Genomic DNA, 19819 nt, shown 5'->3' on the forward strand with positions numbered 1-19819 from the left:
GTTATCATGTGGCAGAGCATCATATAGTCAAGAATAGCTGTAAAAAGCATATAACACAACCAAATGTTGAACTTCATAAGTCCTGGGACGATGTAAAATCTCGAGAAACTATCTTTCCTGTGGTTTAATGAAAGCTCCAACAATCCTGAATTGAAGCCGTACTGTTCTTATGATACAAAAAACATCTGGAGTTACATTATAAAAATACTCTTCCGTCAGTTAATAATTTTGTTAGATTATGCTCGTGAAGCACCTTGGAATGTTTTACGGTTTTAAAATCCCGATATAAATGCAAGCTGTCATTGGTTTCATGTGATTGTCTACTTACAAACATCAAATTGAAGGGGTGCATGAAAGTAGTGAATTTCAGAAAACAGTGGAGAGCTGCAAAATAGTTCTTCCATAATCAACAAATTTTCACCTCAAGGGAAATACCAGCAGGAGGACCATGCGCTTTACCACAAGCGGGATTAAAAAATTAGAAGGGCCAAGTCATTCGCAGACTATTCATTTTTGACAAGCTGACTCAAGAGAAGACCAGTTGGCTCTATGCCATGAGGAAACAGCAATAGGCAGGAAAAGGTAAAAATGTAGTTCTTAAATTGATAGACCTTACAAGAACAGAGGGAAAAACTGTAGGGTTAAAGTAGGTAACCCAAATAACACTGCTAAATCTTCCCAAACTGTTGCTATTATTTATAGTAGCTGGGATATGATCAATTCTTCCTTTCTCCTCCCCAATCGAGAAAATGAGGAAAGTTTACCGATAGGTTCACATCTGCTATGGCCTCATTGTGCTAATTCTTCACAAATTGCTCAAAATTTCAACTTAAAATGCTCAAGAAATGTAAACATCAGAATTCATAGGAGATAGTGCCATTATATATCAACACCAATAGTCTATGTGTCCTATAATTATACTTTCCAATTACCACTGCAGAGCACACAAGGCCAAGGTGGTCTGAAAGGAATTATTTTAATACTGTTAATCTGTTTATTTGAATTTAATTGCTGCCAACATTAATATTGATTGGAAAATATAAAATCAAATTTTGAATCAAAGCAGTTAGGGCGTATAAAATGTTTCAAGTAATAATGTTGAAATGGTGTAATTTGACTGTGCTATAACATTAAGCTGACACATTAATTGAAACAAAAGAGCCTGAGGGGTCTTGACAAGGTCAATGTGAAGAGGATGTTTCTTCTTATGAGAGAATCTAGAACTAGTCACTGTTTAAAAACAAGGAGGTCACCCATTTAAGACAGACGCAAATTTTTTTTCTCACAGTCGAGAGTTTTTGGAACTCTTCCTCAAAAGGCAGTGGAAGCAGAGTGTCTTTGAATATTTTTTAAGGCAGAGGAAGATAGGTTTTTGATAAGCAAGAGGGTGAAAGGCTATAGAGGGTAGGTGGGAATGTGGAGTAAAGGTTACAATCAGATTAGCCGTCTCATTAAATGGTGGAGCGGGCTCAAGGGGCTGAGTGGTCTACTCCTGCTCTTAATTCATACGTTCATTGCGCAACATCTAATGGAGGTACGCAAATGAACTAGAACAAAGATGTGTATGAAGTCCATGTTTTGAGAAGTTATTTAAAACTAATGCCCAAAATCTAATGAAGAACACAGCAATTTATGTAACCTTGGAGGTATCAAAAAATAAATATCTAAGTGGTGTTGAAATATTCTTAGTTAAATTGCTCTTAACTTTATTCTTATACCTTCTTGTCCTCATGCCTTCTTAGTCAATAATGTATTATTTTTACAGATGTGTTGATAACCAACTTCCTAGAGTTAAAGGAAAAGACACTGACATTTTAAGTTCTTTGTCTCAGCCATCATGAGAAATTCCAAAAGGTATGCAATTGAGGGGTGTGATAGGGGGGAATTATTTCACACTAAAATAAAGACGGCACAAAGTTCTACTGTTCTTGGTACTGCTATAAAAACGTAAATGCATTTCAGTTGTTAGTTGTAATACAGGGAGGCAGTGGCGTTTGGTAATGTCACTGGACGAGTAATCCAGAGGCCCCGGCTAATGTTCTGAGGACACGGGTTCAAACCCCACAGTGGTGGAATTTAAATTCAATTAATAAATCTGGAATTAAAAGGTAGTCTAATGGTGGCAATGAAACCATTGTCAACTGTCGATCTGGGTTTTTAGGGAAGGAAATCTGCTGTCCTTAGCCCAGTCTACATGTGACTACACATGAAATGGCCTAGTAAGCCTATCAAACCACTACAAAGTCTACAAAAAGGAACGAAACCAGATGCAACAGCTGGCATTGATCTAGGCACCTGAAATCACAACAGCAAACCCAGCCCTGACAACCCTGCAAAATCCTCCTAACATCTGGGGGCTTGTAGCAAAATCAGGAGAACTATACTACAGTCTAGTCGAGCAACAGTCTGACAATAATACTCACCGAATCATACCTTGGAGGAAATGTCCCACCACCACCCCCATCGCTAGGTATGTCCTGGCCCACCAGAGAGAGACCCAGCAGAGGTGGTGGCATAGTAAAAGTACTGTGATTAACAGGATCCAAGTAGTGAGGGCTTGGAAAAAACCCTGAAAAGGTAGCCGCACAGTGGTATGCCATTGGGAGGAAGCTGCCCTGGAAGTCCTCAACATTGACTCCGGACCAAACGAAGTCCCAAGGCATGACATCAAATATGGACAAGGAAACCTTCTGCTGAGTATCACCCCTCAGCTGATGAATCAGCACTCCTCCATACTGAGCACTTGATGAACTTCAAGTATAAGAAGTTTTTAAGTGTTGTGAAAAATGCTTTGAACAAGACAAGTTATTGCTGATGAATAAGAACAGTTGGCTGCATGAAGAATTAAAACCAAGACTGACGAAGTACTGGAACGTCATTGTGAAAAGAGCAACAAAATTCTTGATGTTCAGTGCAATCTGGACAACAAAAAGGATGAGATGTGCAATGTGGAAGAGTAGATCTAGACTTCAAAATTTTCCTTATCTGCTTTTAAAAAACAAACTGAGGATCTAACGAGTAAGCTGAAAGTATTTAAGGAGCAGTCAGCAGCCATGGAGCAAAGATTCTGAAATGAACAGGATGCCAATGCGAAACTGACCAACTAGTATAAGGGTTCTGCAGATGACTCTGAAACAAAGGCAACTGAGCTCACCAGGCCAGTTGCCGAACTGAATGAAAAGATTAATAAGCTTGGAAAAGAATTGGAAAATATGAGTGTAAATATTTGAATAAAACTGCAAGAGATAGAGATGAATGTTCTATTTTGCAAGCATCAACGAGAAGAATATGAACACATGCAGATAGTTGTAGCACATCTCTTGGATAATAACTTGAGTAAAAGGAGAAAAACTCGTTCTGTGCAGCTTTGTTCATCTGGTGTGGAGGAAAACAATGAAACAACAAAAGTCTGTTGTGGAGGGAGTGAGTGAAAAGATAATTTTGAAGCTGGGTGTCAATCCGCCATACACGCTCCCCATAGCAAACTTAAAGGGCCCATTGAAGGCATGTTTCCATCAACAAAGAGTAAGAAAAACCCCATGTTCTTCTGTAATAAAGTTGAGAAATGTGCGTGAAAGTCATCTGCATCATATAATGTGACCAAGACATCTAAATGTGTAGAGGGGGAGGCCACAAGAATAAATGTTCAGCAGCATTCGCAACTCCTCAGATACTAAAGCATTCTGTGCCCCAACGCAGCAAGACCTTGACAACATTTAGGCTTGGACTGATAAGTGGCAAGTAACACTTGTGTCACACAAGTGCCGGGCAATGACCATCTCCAACAAGAGAGAATCTAGACATTTCCTTTTGACATTCAATTAATCACCATCGCTGAATCTGCCATCATCAACATCCTGGGTACGTTCGCTGCCGGATGTCCCTGGAGAGGGAGCACGCGGTGTCTGCTGGCACTCTCGAGGCCTTCCGTGCTCGGTGGGCACCGCGGGGACTGGGGTGTTTTGTTGACCCCTTTAATCACATTTTGATTTAAAGTTTGTAAGGTTCCTTTAAACTTTTGTCCTTGGTTTTACAACTAACCTGAATTAGGGGCTGTGCCTGATTTATCCCAATTTTGTTGATTTGGTTTTCATTTAAAAGATTATCAACATCCTGGAGGTTACCATTGAGCCAGCCATATAAATACTGTGGCTACAAGAGGTCTGAGACTGGGAATTCTGCAGACAGTAACTCACCCCCTGGACCCCCCCCCCCCCAAAACAAAGCCTGTTTATCATCTACAACGCACAAGTCAGCAGTGTGATGGAATATTCCCCTGGCTGAGCAGCTCCAACAACACTCAAGAAGCTCAACACCATCCAGGAGAAAGCAGCCGCTTGATTGGCACCCCAGCCATCAAATTCAACATTCAATCACACCACCACTACCGCACATTGGCAACAGCGTGCACCATCTATAAGATGCACTGCAGCAACTTGCCAAGGCTCCCTCAACAGCATATTCCAAACCTGTGACCTCTACCATTTAAAAGGACAAGGGCAACAGATGCGTGGGAAAGCCACCGCCACCTACAAAGCTCCCCTCCAAGCCATACACTCTCCTGACTTGGAACTATATCACAGTTCCTCCACTGTCTCTGAATCAAAATCCTGGAACTCTCGTCTCCCAACAGCATTGTGGGTATATCTACACCACCTGGCTTGCAGTGGTTCAAGGCGGCTGCTCACCTTTCTAAGAGCAATTAGGAATGGGCAATAAATTTTGGTCTAGCAAGTGATGTCCAGTCCCATGAACGAACAAATTTTTAAAAAAAACTTACATTAAAAGGCAAACTAAAGGAGAAATTCATTACCAGTTTTTTTTTAAAGCTTCTTAGGAGCTGGTGCTTCATATATGGAACACATGGGGCAGTGGCAGAAACTTACGTGTTCTCAAAAAGACCTGACACATGGTCAGGTCCTGCAATTTAAGCACATTTCAAGTTCTGTTTATGATTGGGTGAAGTATCATTATTATTCTACGTTTTCAAAGTAACAATGCTGCCCACACATTTTCACTACTAATAGTTCTGGGTAAGATGGTAAATTAAGCTTCATTACCTTGCCATGAGAAGTAGAAGGTTTTGAAATACATAAGATAAAATGAAAACTAGCATTTTAAAAGTTTTTAAGGTCAAAGAACAAGGGAATTTTAATCGTAGCTTTCTTTATTAAAAAAAAAGCTTCTGAGCACAGTTCATTTATTCCCTGGTGTTTAGTACATGGCAGCCTACCAGTTTGACAAATGATGCCTTGTAGAGGTAGACCAAAATAACACTATTGTAAACTGAATGACCTAATTTTCTATGGAGATCTGCCCTACTTATCCACACTACAGCCAACTTCTCATAGCAGTATTTCCAAACTAGTACAAACCTGAATTTTGTTATTAAATTATGTTTAATTTCCTTTGTTCAGAGATTTAATTATCTTTGAATTTTTTTAAAGAAACATTTATCCAGTGCTGTGAAACAATTTTACCCCAAGTAAACCACCTGATATTAGGATATTAGGAAGGGTGGAAAAACACACAAGGCAGAATAAAACAAATCCCACAGCAGTATTTCATCATCCTTATTAAAAAGAGATCAAATTTGAAATATGAAGGGTTATACTAAATTTCTGTAATAAGTCATGTTTCCAGAATGAACATGTACAAAAATCCAATGCAACAGAGGAACAGATGAAAAATCAGTTACTGATTTTCAGGAACCACCTTTTACCTGAAAATGATGCTTTGTAAGTCAAAGGGGTATTCAATGATTCCTGTTGTTGGGATTCGAACTCTAAGGACATCCTGCTGGGTGGGCAGATAGGCAGGATCCGATATACGATCCAAATCGCTAAGATAGCTATAAACAAAGGAAAAACACATGAATACAAAAATGACTGCATGTGAAGCCCCAGTGATAAATTTGTGAATGTGCTTCCCAATATACATTTGGAATAACCCTTAGGGGCTGTTCTATTTTCTGTGAGATGTGGGGGTGGAATCTATTTCCTTATGACCTCCATATCTCAGAGAATTGTGCAGATATGTCCCATGATACAAGCAGTGTTCTCTCAGGACAAAACTTAGACACATTTTGTTTCACCTGCAGCCACATACTCCATCAAAGCTGACAGTCACCTTGACAATGCTGTACTCATTGAAAAGAAACTTAGCTAATTGTTCATCTTGCATTACTTTAAAATTTTTCTTTCGTTTAGCCAGAAAACAAATATATTTCTAGAAAATGAAACAACAACACAAAAAGCTCAAATGGAAAATTAGATTTTGGCCAAAATCAACATCAATTAATATTGAGCAAAATTATATGGGGGCAAATCAACAGTAAAAAGGGATGATGTAACAATAACTTTGATAAAACATTTAGAGCTGCTAAATAGCAGATCTGTTACTGTCTTCATCACGTTGTCTCAAGACTGAATGAGAGAAAGCAAGCATGCAATTGGTTTCTTTTCCCATGTGATCAGCTTAATTAAGTGAAATATCCCGCCATTTGGTAAACTAATTTACCATCCGCATCTCCTCCCATGCATTCAAGCACGCATGGGTGTCACTGGTGAGAATAATCTTCATTACGCATCTACATGAAGGCGGTAGTGCTAGGGTTCACCTTCTTGGCCTCCTGCAGTCTGTGTGGCAAACAGCTGCCCCATGATGCTTTCATTCCAAGATTTTGACCCAGTGACCACGACAGAATGGCAGTACATGTCCGAGTCACGAAAATTTGTGACCGAGTAATTTGGAAGTGATGTTGTTCCCAACTGCTGCTTTTTTCTTTTAGCTGGTGGAGGAGGTTTCTCTTTTAGGACAAAAGACCTTTATATTGAAAGCAACGTAGAAACTTAAAGTGCAGAAAATTATTTGAAATTGCACTTTGTCAACCAGTATAGGAAATTCTATAAAACCTATAGAACCACATTTCTCATATCTAATATTTTTCAGTGGAATTAACCGGTTACAAGAGATGAGAACTTGAATTTCTCAGCAAACAAAATGGTATGACAACAACCTTATATATTTCAAATTTCCACTGAATTGAACTGAACTGAACAGGATTGAGCAAATAGATGTTATATTTGAGGCTTACTGCTATCCTGCAAATGGAACTCTAAAATACCTTGCTGCTTTCCTCTCTTTAAGCATTTTATACTTCAGTTGGTACCGACATCTTCCTTCATTAGGATTTTTTTCTCTGTTTCTTCTGAGACTTCAGCCCAATCTCTTCATCTCGTCCACTTATTCCCAGCTTTGAATTGCACATGAGAGTTTCCCTATTTCATGGAAGTTTTCTTGTTCAATTTTCTCCTATTTCAATGTCAACTTGCATTAACACAGTAATGTGCAATAGGTTGGTACAAAGACAGCACTCATTAATCCTCCAGCCCTCTGCAGCATCTTTTGGCAGAACAGCTGCTGTTGAGGATTTCAGAAAATTGTATTGTGATTTTCTCTTTCAGATGGAAAAATATTTGAAGTTTCAAGTTTGCACAGGACTATTCCTTACCAAAAACAGAATTACCTGGAAAAACTCAGCAGGTCTGGCAGCATTGGCGGAGAAGAAAAGAGTTGACGTTTCGAGTCCTCATGACCCTTCGACAGAACTATTCCTTACCCCCTCTTAAAGTGCCCTTATGGCAGTAAAGAATTAAGAATTGTCCCTCAGAAGTGCTCTTTACTACAAATAAAAAAAATTACAAGTTGTTCTGTTTGAGTTAATATGTAAAACAAGATCACATTGCATACTGCCACACTTAATTAGACCTTTGCATCCTACTGCAGGCATGAATCAATTCGACGTGTATTGCAGTACAGAAAATGAAATCTGAGGAAATGTCACTTTACAAGGCTTACAAATCTGTTTACTGTAGGATTATCTAAAGGGGTGCAAAGTAGGCAGCAAAAAAAGGGATCTAAATAGCACAAAAATGCAGTTCAAGTCAGAAGTAAAAAGTCAGGATTTTTAGACACACAGTTTCCTGCACCAGATTTACAAACGTAGATCTGGGGGCGGGGGGGAGATCATCCCTGCCATAAGTAAGTTATTTCGTTAACTGCTATTTGAATTCTAGTTTGCAACCAAAAGTCAATGCCTGTACCTTTAAATTCACAGAATTGTAATTTCCAGCTGAACTAACACAAGAGGCGAAGGAAATATGATATGCTTTTCACGATTACTGAAATTTGATTCAACTTGTTTCAAGCTAAATTTATAATCTGTTACAGTCAAGTTCAGAATGTTCAGTTTTAGCTGCCCTTTAAGATAATGAGATGACATCACTTGTAAGCAGAGGGTTGTATACACGTTATGTACAGTTCCCAGTATGTCTGCCTTCCCAAAACAAATGGGCTTCCAAAGACTGGTGAATACTTAATAAAATTTGATTAAAATGCAGAGAAGTATTCAAGATGACAAGGCAATCATCAAGTACCCCATGGACAGTGTAACAAAAATTCAAATTTTCCACAATTTCTTTGTTCATTTAGTTTTGACAGATCAAGCCAGACAATTCTTTAAAAAATACTTCTAAACAGTCTGTACACAGAAAGCTAATGAAACATGCACTGCATTTTCAGTAATGTGGAGAGGATCGGCTACAATGGAATTCCCTTGCTTCCACTAAAATGGAGGAAACAATAGACCTTTAATTACAATTTTATAAAGTATCCTCTCTTCAGTGCACTGGAGCTTTTGGGTTAGGTACCATCATTTATTCTGCATACAAGGTACAACATTTTGTATCAGAAAACATAAAACCTAGTTGTGCAGTGCATGAAGATTATGGCACAGAGCACTTATTCCCACACCGTATTTACTCTTTTAGTTCATGGGTTCAAGGGCTGCTTTAAAGCTGCAAATAAGCACATTAAGGTTTGGAGAAACTAAAATTTAATCCATGTTGCCAACTAGTTCCCAATCACAGTTTAATTTGTGGATAACAAATCTGTACACAACTAAGGAATCTAATGTCAAGAACATATGAATGACAGTACCTCTTAAGTCATTTCCTGCCTTTTGTTTGTATCTGAATTACAAACTATAGCAATCACAGATTTTAACATGGGTTTTCTAGCTGAAACCAAATCACACATTGATAAAATTACCACATATTAGAATTATATTAAAATATTTAAAGTATATCAAAAATTCAACTGAGGAATTGTTTTGGATCTGCTGTGGCTGAAGAGCACAGTCAATGCATGATCAGAATAGCGTTACTGCAATTTGGCCTCTACTTCAGTACCCATTATAAATTTCCAAAATATGCACCCTATCCTGTTGTGACTAATGCAGAATTAATTTTAAAGCCAAACTAAGGCAAAATTACATTCAAGTACAGAACCAACTGTAAAAGATCTATTTCTTCATATCCGTTTACAGGCCTTTTTCTTAGCAACTCTGTTCCAAACCATGTTAAGTTTGCAATTTAAGAGGGTAGGGATGTTTGAGTTAGAGGCTCTATATAAATGCAAATTGTTTGTCTACAGCTTTAATATATTATGCAATGTATTTTTAGATCTTAGGTCACCATCAAATTCCTCTTGCCTACTGCTTTTATCTTTTAGTACCTGCTACATATACTAACAAATGTTATTTGCTAGGTTTATTTTAATAAACTAAAAATGGGGTAAAGGAAGTCAACTATTGAATTAATGGCTTTTTCATGAATTTAACATTTCAAAGGGCTAAATAAACAGACTGTTAGTTCCATAACCCAAAATGCTTCCATGTCATGAAATAGTGAAAAACAAAAGTGTTAAAAGACAAAATATAAATTAATAGCATTATCCTATATATTAAAAAAGATACCAATCTTGAAATAACTTTCGGCAGAGAGTAATTAGTTACAGCCGAAGGCAACCAATTCAAACAGATGCCTCACAAATTTGATCTGGGTCTTCTAGTAATTGAACTGCAGAAAGATTTGGAAAGACTACACTGGTGTGAGTTGATTTAGCATATCTTAATGTGTGCAGGAATTGTGATTATTAATTATGATTATGAAAAAATAAATATCCATTTGGCAGACTGAATTCCAGCAAAGAGAACATTCCAGGACATTGCTCCATAAGCAGAAAAACAGAAATCTGATCTCTCGCTACTGACACATCTCTCAAAATTTTGGACTGCTAAATTTGAGTGTCAATTGTAGTAATAAATGTGTTCTTGGCATAAATGTAGAATTTTGCCTTCAGGTTAGTTCTGAGAGAGAGCTTGGAGCAAACAGACAACCCAGCTGGACTCCTCCAATATTGTAAGAGACAGGTTCTGAAATGGAATTGGTCATGGGATCAGCACGCAGTATGGAATTATATGTTTTAGAATATGGAATTTAAAAGTAAGGATGTCTCTGTAGTTGGTTAAATGAGACTACATTATTCTATCACAAGGTGAATTACAGTCCTTGTAAAATACTGAACTTGCAAGACCAAACTTTAAGAACTTACTCAATTAAAGGTGTTATATAAAATGCATGTGTCACTTAGTATTTTACAGAGCAGAAATGGACAATCAACATGAAGATTAGGAAAGATGGCCAAATGCAAGGTCGAAAAGATAGGCTTTTTAGAAGGCCTTTAAAAGGTGGGGAGAAGCATAGGTAGACAGTAAACCCAATACAGCTGTAGATCCATTCTCAACAATGGTGAGGCAGAAGAATTGGCGGGGGGGAGGGTGGGGGTAGAGAGAAGGAGAGCGAACAGAAGGCAAGATGACCAAGGTACAGCTGGGAGATAGGGCCTTCTAAAAAAAATCCTTTGTGAAATGCACTACAAAGGCCATCATTTATTGCCCATCTTTAATTGTCTTGTGATGAGTCGGTTTCTTGAATAGCTGCTGGCCATATGATGAAGGTACTCCTCAAGTGCTGTTAGTAAGGGATTTCCAGGATTCTGGCCCAGCGACAATGATGGAATACATATTTCCAAGTTAGGATGGTGTGCGACTTGGAGGGAAAAAAAGCATGTTGTGGTGTTCCCATGCTCCTGCTACCTTTTTGACAGGTTGTAGAGGTTTTGGGTTTGTGAGGTGGGATTGAAGGAAGCAGCCTTGGTGAATTGCCCCTTGCGGATGGTACATACTACAACTAAGGTGTGCTGGAAGGAGTGAATGTTTAAGGTGGTGGGTGGGGAATTAATCAAGCCTCTACTTTCTCGAATAAAAGCAAAATATTGTGGATGCTGAAAATATGAAATCAAAACAGAAAATGCTGGAAAAACTCAGCGGGTCCGACAGCAACCGTGGAAAAAGAGTAACAGAATTAACGTTTCAGGTCCGTATCATTCTTCTTCACAGTGGAAGCTGCTGCTTTCTCCTGGATGATGTTGAACTTCTTAAATGTTGTTGGAGCTGTGCTCATACATGCAATGATGGAAAGTATTCCATCATACTCCTGATTTATAATTGATGGGGAAAAGGCTTTAGGGAGTCAGGAGATGAGTCACTTGGGATAGAATACTCGGCCTTTTACCTATACTTGTAGTCACAATACTTGGTTAATCCTGTTAAGTTCCTGACCAATGAGGACTCCAGGAGGTTGATACTCTTTTGAGTAAACCTGTTTCCATCTGTTTCAGATGAAGTTACATTGTTTCATAGTTTGCCATTGTGAGATTTGAACTCTTGATCTTGGGGTTACAAACCCAGTACCATAACCACTTGGCTATTTAGGCCAAGCAAGAATGCTGATTGGTTGTAACTCTTTTGAGTACAAACCCATTTCCATCTGTTTCAGATGAAGTTACATTGTTTCATAGTTTGCCATTGTGAGATTTGAACTCTTGATCTTGGGGTTACAAGCCCAGTACCATAACCACTTGGCTATTTAGGCCAAGCAAGAATGCTGATTGGTTGTAACTCTTTTGAGTACAAACCCATTTCCATCTGTTTCAGATGAAGTTACATTGTTTCATAGTTTGCCATTGTGAGATTTGAACTCTTGATCTTGGGGTTAACAAACCCAGTACCATAACCACTTGGCTATTTAGGCCAAGCCATAAACTTGATGAGGTAACTCTTTCCAGTACAAACCCGTTTCCATCTGTTTCAGATGAAGGTACATTGTTTCATAGTTGGCCATTGTGAGATTTGAACTCTTGATCTTGGGGTTACAAACCCAATACCATAACCACTTGGCTATTTAGGCCAAGCTCCAGGAGGTTGATGGGGGATTTGACAATAAGAGTGCTGTTGAGTGTCATGGGGAAATGGTTAGACTCTCCCTGTTGGAGATGGTCATTAGTCTCTCAATTTTTGGCACTTATTAGCTAAGCCTCGATGCTGATCAGATCTTTCGGCATGCCAGCACTGGCTGCTTTTATTATCTGAGGAGATGCAAATGGAACTGAATACTATACAGTCATCAGCAAATCAGCACTTCAGACTTTACAACGGAGAGGTCACTGACGAAGCAGCCGAAGATGGTTGGGGCTAGGGCAGTGCCCTAAGGAACTCCTGCAGCAATATCCTGAGGCTGAAATGATTAACCTCCAAAAATCAACAATTTTCCTTTGTGCTACATATGACTCCAGCCAGTGGAGAGTTTTTCCTATGAGTCCCAATGACTTCAATTTTTCAGGGGCAGGGGTTCCTTGGTACCACAGTGTCAAATTGTAGCCTCGATGTCAAGAATAGACACTGTCACCTTATCTCTGGCATTCAACTCTTTCATCCATGTTTGGGATAAAGCTGTAATGAGGTCTGAAGCTAAGTGACTGGTGGAGCCCAAATTGAGCATCTGTGAGCAGTTCTTTGGTAATTAAGTGCCATTTAATAGCACTGGTGGACATCAATTTGCTGATGATTGGGAGTAGGCTGATGTGGGAATTGGCCAGATTGAGTTATTCTTGCATTTCTTAAGGATATCCACTCTTCTAATTTCTTTGGTCCACTTCATTCATACTGGCAATGATCAGATGCAATTTCTATTCAAGAAGCTGATTGTCTGTAAAGGGAGAGTAGAAGTGGACAGGCAATAATTTCCTTTTGGACAAACCATGCATTTCATTTGACCAAGTTGGTTTCTATCACTTAATCTTTAGTAGTGAGGCCTTCCTTCTGTTTTTTCAGGTAAGCAATGTTAACTTAAGAGAAATACAGAAAACACTTCTTTTTGTGAAATAGTTAGATTTATGCTGAGAAAGATGGATCAAATAATGTTTATCTGACAACTCCATGCGTAATACTAATAATGATCACTGTTCACCTTAATTTAACGCTTGCACCATCCTGTTCAAGAGGTTACCAGATATGCTACACGAAGTCAACTTTCTCAACGTCAAAGTTCAAATAATGAAGCGAAAGTATTTTTAATATCTATTTAGGAGATATGGCTGGTCACCAATTTTGATTACTGCACATGGGAAGAGAATCGCCCAGTTGTCTGTCTTTCAGCGCCCTTGTTCTGTAGATGCCAGAGATGCGTACCACAGGCTGGTTTTCAAAATGTCACTTCAAAAGGTATTACTGATGTCCAGAAAAATTGACTTAACAAGAGTTATTTCCCAAGATCATGAAACCAATTTACTTAATAGTGTCTATTTGGACTGTGAAGACAAAGTTACGATGGTCTGTCAAATAAGGGAACCTGATTCCAAGGTTCCCTCCTTTAGGCTTTGTTCTGGGAATAGATGAAAGATCTGAGTCAGATTTCTGAAGAAAGGACCTTTGAAAAGCACTTGATAGACAGGTCCAGTCCGGGGGGGCGGGGGGGTGCAGTTCTATAATGAAATACGTCAAGGCTTTTTCAATTTTCCAGTTCTTCTTGTACCACCACACTTCAGTCCATGTAATGAACTATATGTACTTATAGATCATATAATGGTTTAATAAAAGCTCACGTATAGGCTTTATGTTACAGTCACAGCCCAAATTTATTAAGATTTGACAAAATATTGCCCTTTTTAAAACCAAGAAGATATGCCTTAAAAATTGTATAAACAAGTGAAATCTTCTATACTAACTTTGTAACTGTTACAAAAAAAATATAATTTGCAGTTTATAACTTATTGTACAATTTCATCAATTTAGTAATCTGCTATCTGAAGCATTTGAACACAGGAGATGGTCATGTCAATCCGGTGAATTCACTTTATTAGCAATATTTCTGATCAGTTCCTAAACAATCCTATACTACCAGATTTTGCGCTTGCAAAGCCAAACCCCAACGTTTAGAGTGTGACGAGTCATTTAAGTTGTGGTCTGATGAAGCTCTAAAAATGTAGGACATACTATTAAAGAATTCACAATTGGAGATTTGCTGTTCTTTATTCAAGACATGTCCAAATCCAGCAAGACCTTGACAATATCCAGGCTTGGGCTGACAAGTGTTAGGCAATGACCATCTCCAACAACAGAGAACCTAACCATCGCCCCTTGATGTTCATTGGCATTACCATCACTGAATCCCCCACTATCAACATCATGGGGGTTATCACTGACCGGAAACTGAACTGAACTAGCCACATATATACTGTGGCTATAAGAGTAGGTCAGAAGCTAGGGATCGTGCGACAAGTAACTCATCTCCTGACTCCCCAAAGCCTGTCCACCATCTACAAGGCACAATTCAGGAGTGTGATGAAATATTCCCCACTCGCCTGGGTGAGTGTAGCTCCCACAACACTCAAGAAGCTTGACACCATCCAAGACAAAGCAGCCCACTTGACTGGCACCACATCCACAAACATTCACTCCCTCCACCACCGACGCACAGTAGCAGCAGTGTGTACCATCTACAAGATGCACTTCAGGGATTTACCAAGGCTCCTTTGACAGTGCCTTCCAAACCCACGATCACTACCATCTAGAAGGACAAGGGCAGCAGATAGATGGGAGAACCACCACCTGGAAGTTCCCCTCCAAGTCACTTACCATCCTGACTTCAAATATATTGCCGTCAGGTCATTGTCGCCAGGTCAAAATCTTGGAACTCTCTTCATTACAATAACTTTTTATTCACTATGCCTTTTTAAATGAACTTTACTGCTAGTCGTGATCAATACAGTCCTTTAACTTTCAGGGTCTAACTGATTCCTTCTCACGCATAGGCACAACATTTAGCGGTTTCCACCCAGAAATTAAGGAATAATTGAAAAAGCTGGGCCGAAGGAGCGGCTCCCTATTTTCAGGATTGGGAATTGACCATAGTTCCTGTTCCCAATTGTCTAATGAGTGATCGTTGTCAGATGATGTTGGATGGGACCAGAGGCAGCTCAGTTATGATTACATAGGCATATAGCTACCATACACACTGTCAAAGCTCCCACATGAATCATGGTCAATTGAGATCATTTGGTACCACTGCAACTGTAATCAAAGCAAGAAGCCAGCTTCTCAAGGAAATGGGAATTTGAGGTGGCGGTGGTGGGGAGGGCCCTGGGGTAGATCAGAGAAGAAAATTAAATGATGCAATAGGGCATCACCAATTCCAATGGACAACTTCAGAAAATTCTTCAGAATTTGTTCCTTAACCACAGGAAAGAATTTGGAATTTCAGTAATTTTAATTATTAGCTATATTTTCAGTCTCGAGTATCTTATGAAGGTTAAACTGCACGTTGTTGCTCAAGTTGGAATTTAGTTATCTCCATTTACTGAAACAGTGAAAGCAAGTCTGAACCAGTTCAAATGGTATGCATTGCAAACCATGTTGCATTTCATAATTTGTGGTATATGTGAAAGATCCATATAAAACTTCTATTCATTTCAAAATGACAAGAGACATAATTAAGCATTTAAAAATATATCAATTTGCATAAGTACAAAGAGCTTTGTTTTATATTCAAAACATTCATAGATCATATTCCTCGATTTAAAGTGTCATAGGAGGCACATATCCTGGTTTTACCCAAGATGTTCCAAACAAGTCACGTACTTACTATTTAGCAGAGTCTGACAACTGATATTCCCGCCTTCGATCATAGCACTCTTGAATTCCTGGATCATTCCACAGAGTTTTTATTGCACTTACATATGGACTATTGAACGATGCTACTTTTTCTACATCAACCTCTCGAATCAATTGTGCATTGGCCTATAAAACAAAATGAAAATATAATCGGTTCTGTACTTAACTCTTCAATGCAAAAGGAATTGATATCTATTACCCATATTAAATACATAAAGCACAGATTATGTACCAAAACCTGCTGTAACTTCTTTACCAAAAGATGAATTGCAAAGAACCCATTTGGCTCCACTGGAGCCTTGCTGGTTAACTCCACCTCCTTCCTCTTTGCCTTACGGTTAAAGATACTCCTCTAGCCCTGACATGTCAATTTCTATCCTCAATCTCTTGAAAATTCATTTTTTTCAAATTCATTCACTTTTTAAAATTGCACATTTGGCTCCTGTATTTTCTGTAACTATTGTTATTATCCCCAATCACTACTTCTCCACAAGCTTTCTGAATTGCTTCATTATCAACATATTATACAAACTCATGTGCCTTTAGCTCCTATTTATTTTACTTGTTCCCATTCAATTAGACCTGTCTGATTTCTACCCGAACACCATTTACCAGTCTCTGCTCCAAATCGCTTGGCACCCTCATCTAACAAAAATTCACGGATCTCAATTTTGAAACTTTAAACGGACTCAGAATCCACAATCTTTTAGGGTTGGGGGAAGAAAGCTTCATATTTTCACTACTCTTTATGTGGAAAAAGGGCTACCTGATTTCATTAATTGGGCCAGCTAGAATTTTAAGATTAAGTCTGCTTGTTCTGCAATTCTTCAGCAGAGGAAATAGTTTTTCTTCAATTCTAATCCATTTACATTGTAAACATTTTTTTCAGATCATCACTCAATCTTCTGAATGCAAGGCAATACAAGCCAAGTTTAAGTAACCTGCCTCAATTTTACTTTTTAAAATTTGCACCATAACCCTTCCAAGGCAAATCTGTCTTTTTATAATAACTGTTATATAAATGTAAGCTGATGTTGGATAGTAGACAAGCTTTTTCTCTCATAGTTTCAATTCACACTTCTATGGATGGGTTCCTTGTGACCATTTCAGAGCTCTGGATTTAAAATCTAGTACTTACATGGAATCCTCATACGAATTTTAAATGATGTAAAACATTGTAAAGAATCCATTACACAAATTGGTACTTCAACTATGCATAAGAACACAATAAATAACAGCAGGTGGAGGCCACATGGCCCATCAAACCTGCTCTACCTTTCAACATGATCATGGCTGATCATGAAACAGCTGCCTTGAAAAAGCCTCATTTATGCCCACTCTCGGCTTCCTGCCCATTAACCAATCCTCTATCCATGCTAAAACATCACTCCCAATTCCATGAGCCCTTATCTTGCCTATTAACCTTGTGTGGCATCTTACCAAATGCCTTTTGGAAATCCAGGTATACTATATCTACTGGTTCCCCTTGATCTACCCTACTAGTTATATAAAAAAAAAACTAATAAATTTTGTCAAACTGGAATTCCCTTTATTAAAACCATGTTTACTTGTTCTAATCATGCCACGCTTTTCTAAGTGCATTGTTAAGGCTTCCTTAATAATATTCCCAACAACTGATGTTAGGTTAAATGGCCTGTGGTTCAGTATTTTCTCTCTGCCTCCTTTCTTGAAAAGCAATGCAACATTTGCCAACTACCAGTCCAATGGGACTGTTCCCAAATCTAAGCAATTTTGGAAAATCATAGCTAGTGCATTCACATCTCTGCAGATATCTTTTTCAGGGCCCTAGGGTGTGGGCCATCAGGTCTCTGGCATTTGTCATATTTTAGTCCCGTAATTTTCTCCAATACTTTTTCTCCACTGATATTAATTTCCTGACTCTTATTAGCACCTATTGTCAGGGCCGATACTGCAAAGGCTATGGGCCCTGACAATATTCCAGCAAAAGTACTGAAGGCTTGCGCTTCAGAATTTGTCATGGCCCTAACCAAGTTGTTCCAGTACAATTACAACACTGGCATAAGCCCAACAATGTGGAAAATTGCCCAGGTATGTCCTATCCACAAAAAACAGGACAGATCCAACCCGGCCAGTTATCGCCCCATCACAAAAACAGAATTACCTGGAAAAACTCAGCAGGTCTGGCAGCATCGGCGGAGAAGAAAAGAGTTGATGTTTCGAGTCCTCATGACCCTTCGACTCGAAACGTCAACTCTTTTCTTCTCCGCTGATGCTGCCAGACCTGCTGAGTTTTTCCAGGTAATTCTGTTTTTGTTTTGGATTTCCAGCATCCGCAGTTTTTTTGTTTTTATCGCCCCATCAGTCTACTCTCCACTATCGGTAAAGAGATGGAAGGGGTTGTCAAGAGTGCTATTAAGAGGCACTTGCTTAGCAATAACCTGCTCACTGACACTCAGTTTGGATGCTGCCAGGCCACTCAGCTCCGGACCTCATTACAGCCTTGGCTCAAGCATGGACAAAACAGCATAACTCCAGAGGTGAGGTGAGAGTGACTGCCCTTGACATCAAGGCAGCATTTGACTGAGTGTAGCATCAAGGAGCCCTAGCAAAACTGGAGTCAATGGGAATCAGGGGTAAAAACTCTCTGCTGGTTAGGGTCATACCTAGCACAAAGGAAGATGGTTGTGGAAGTCAATTATCCAATCACCTCAGTTCCAGGGCATCATTGCAGAAGATCTTAACGGTAGTATCCTAGGCCCAACCATCTTCAGCTGTTTCATCAATGACTTTCCTTCCATCTTAAGATCAGGATTGGGGATGTTCGCTGATGATTGCACAATGTTCAGCACTATTCACGACTCCTCAGATACTGAAGCAGTCCATGTCCAAATGCAACAATATCTAGATAATATTCTGGCTTGGGCTGGTAAGTGGCAAGTAACATTCGTACCACACAAGTGCCATGCAATGACTATTTCCAAAAGAGCGAATCTAACCATCGCCTCTTGACATTCAATGGCATTACCACTGCTGAATCCCCCACTATCAACATCCTGGGGGGAGGTCACCATTGACCAGAAACTGAACTGGACTAGCCATATAAATACTGCGGGTACAAGAGCAGGTAAGAGGCTAGGAATCCTGTGGTGAGTAACTCACCTCCTGACTCCCCAAAGTCTGTCCACCAATTACAAGGCACAAGTCCGTCATCTGATGGAATAATCCCACTTGCCTGGATGAGTGCAGCTTCAATGCTCAAGAAGCTTGACACCATCCAGATCAAACAGCCCTCTTCACTGGTACAGCATCCACAAAAGCATTCACTGCCTCCATCACTGAGGCACTGCAGCAGCAGTGTGTACCATCTACAAGATGCACTGCAGGAACTCACCAAGGCTCCTTAAGCAGCACCTTTTAAACACAAGACTGCTACCATTTAGAAGGACAAGGGCAGCAGACACGTGGGAACACTACCACTTGGACATTCCCCAAGTCACTCACCATCCTGACTTGGGAATACATCACTGTACATTCACTGTCACTGGGTCAAAATCCTGGAACTTCCTCCCTAACAGCACTGTCGGTGTACTTACACCACGGACGGCAGCAGTTCAAGAAAGCAACTCACCATCAGCTTCTAAAGGGCAACTGGGGTGTGCAATAAATGCCAGCCTCACCAGTGACACCCACATCCCATGGAGGAAAAGAAAAGGTTATCCTTTATTTCTGGTATGAAATTTGTGTCTTCTACTGTGAAGACAGACAAAAATACTTGTTCAATGTGTGTGCCATTTCCTCATTCTCCATGATAATTTATCTTGTCTCTGCTTCTAAGGGACCAATGTTTACTTTAGCTACTTTTTTTTTATATAGATTTATAAAAGCTCTTAGAATTGTTTTTTGTATTTTTGGCAAGTTTACTCT

At 39.3% G+C, this 19819-nt stretch overlaps 1 protein-coding gene across 2 annotated transcripts in view; it reads right to left on the reverse strand.

Annotated features, from left to right (window-relative positions):
* LOC121286813 (guanine nucleotide-binding protein G(q) subunit alpha) overlaps positions 1-19819 on the reverse strand; it is a 120093-nt gene that overhangs the window by 9281 nt on the left and 90993 nt on the right. For both annotated transcript variants that reach the window (XM_041203859.1, XM_041203861.1), the window contains exons 3-4: positions 15885-16039; positions 5723-5851 (exon numbers count right to left, since the gene is read on the reverse strand). In XM_041203859.1, the coding sequence (XP_041059793.1) occupies positions 5723-5851; positions 15885-16039 (284 nt within the window). The remainder of the gene's footprint in view (positions 1-5722; positions 5852-15884; positions 16040-19819) is intronic.

This window comes from Carcharodon carcharias, chromosome 14 (genome assembly GCF_017639515.1).
Source record: "Carcharodon carcharias isolate sCarCar2 chromosome 14, sCarCar2.pri, whole genome shotgun sequence".
NCBI classification, from domain to species: domain Eukaryota; kingdom Metazoa; phylum Chordata; class Chondrichthyes; order Lamniformes; family Lamnidae; genus Carcharodon; species Carcharodon carcharias.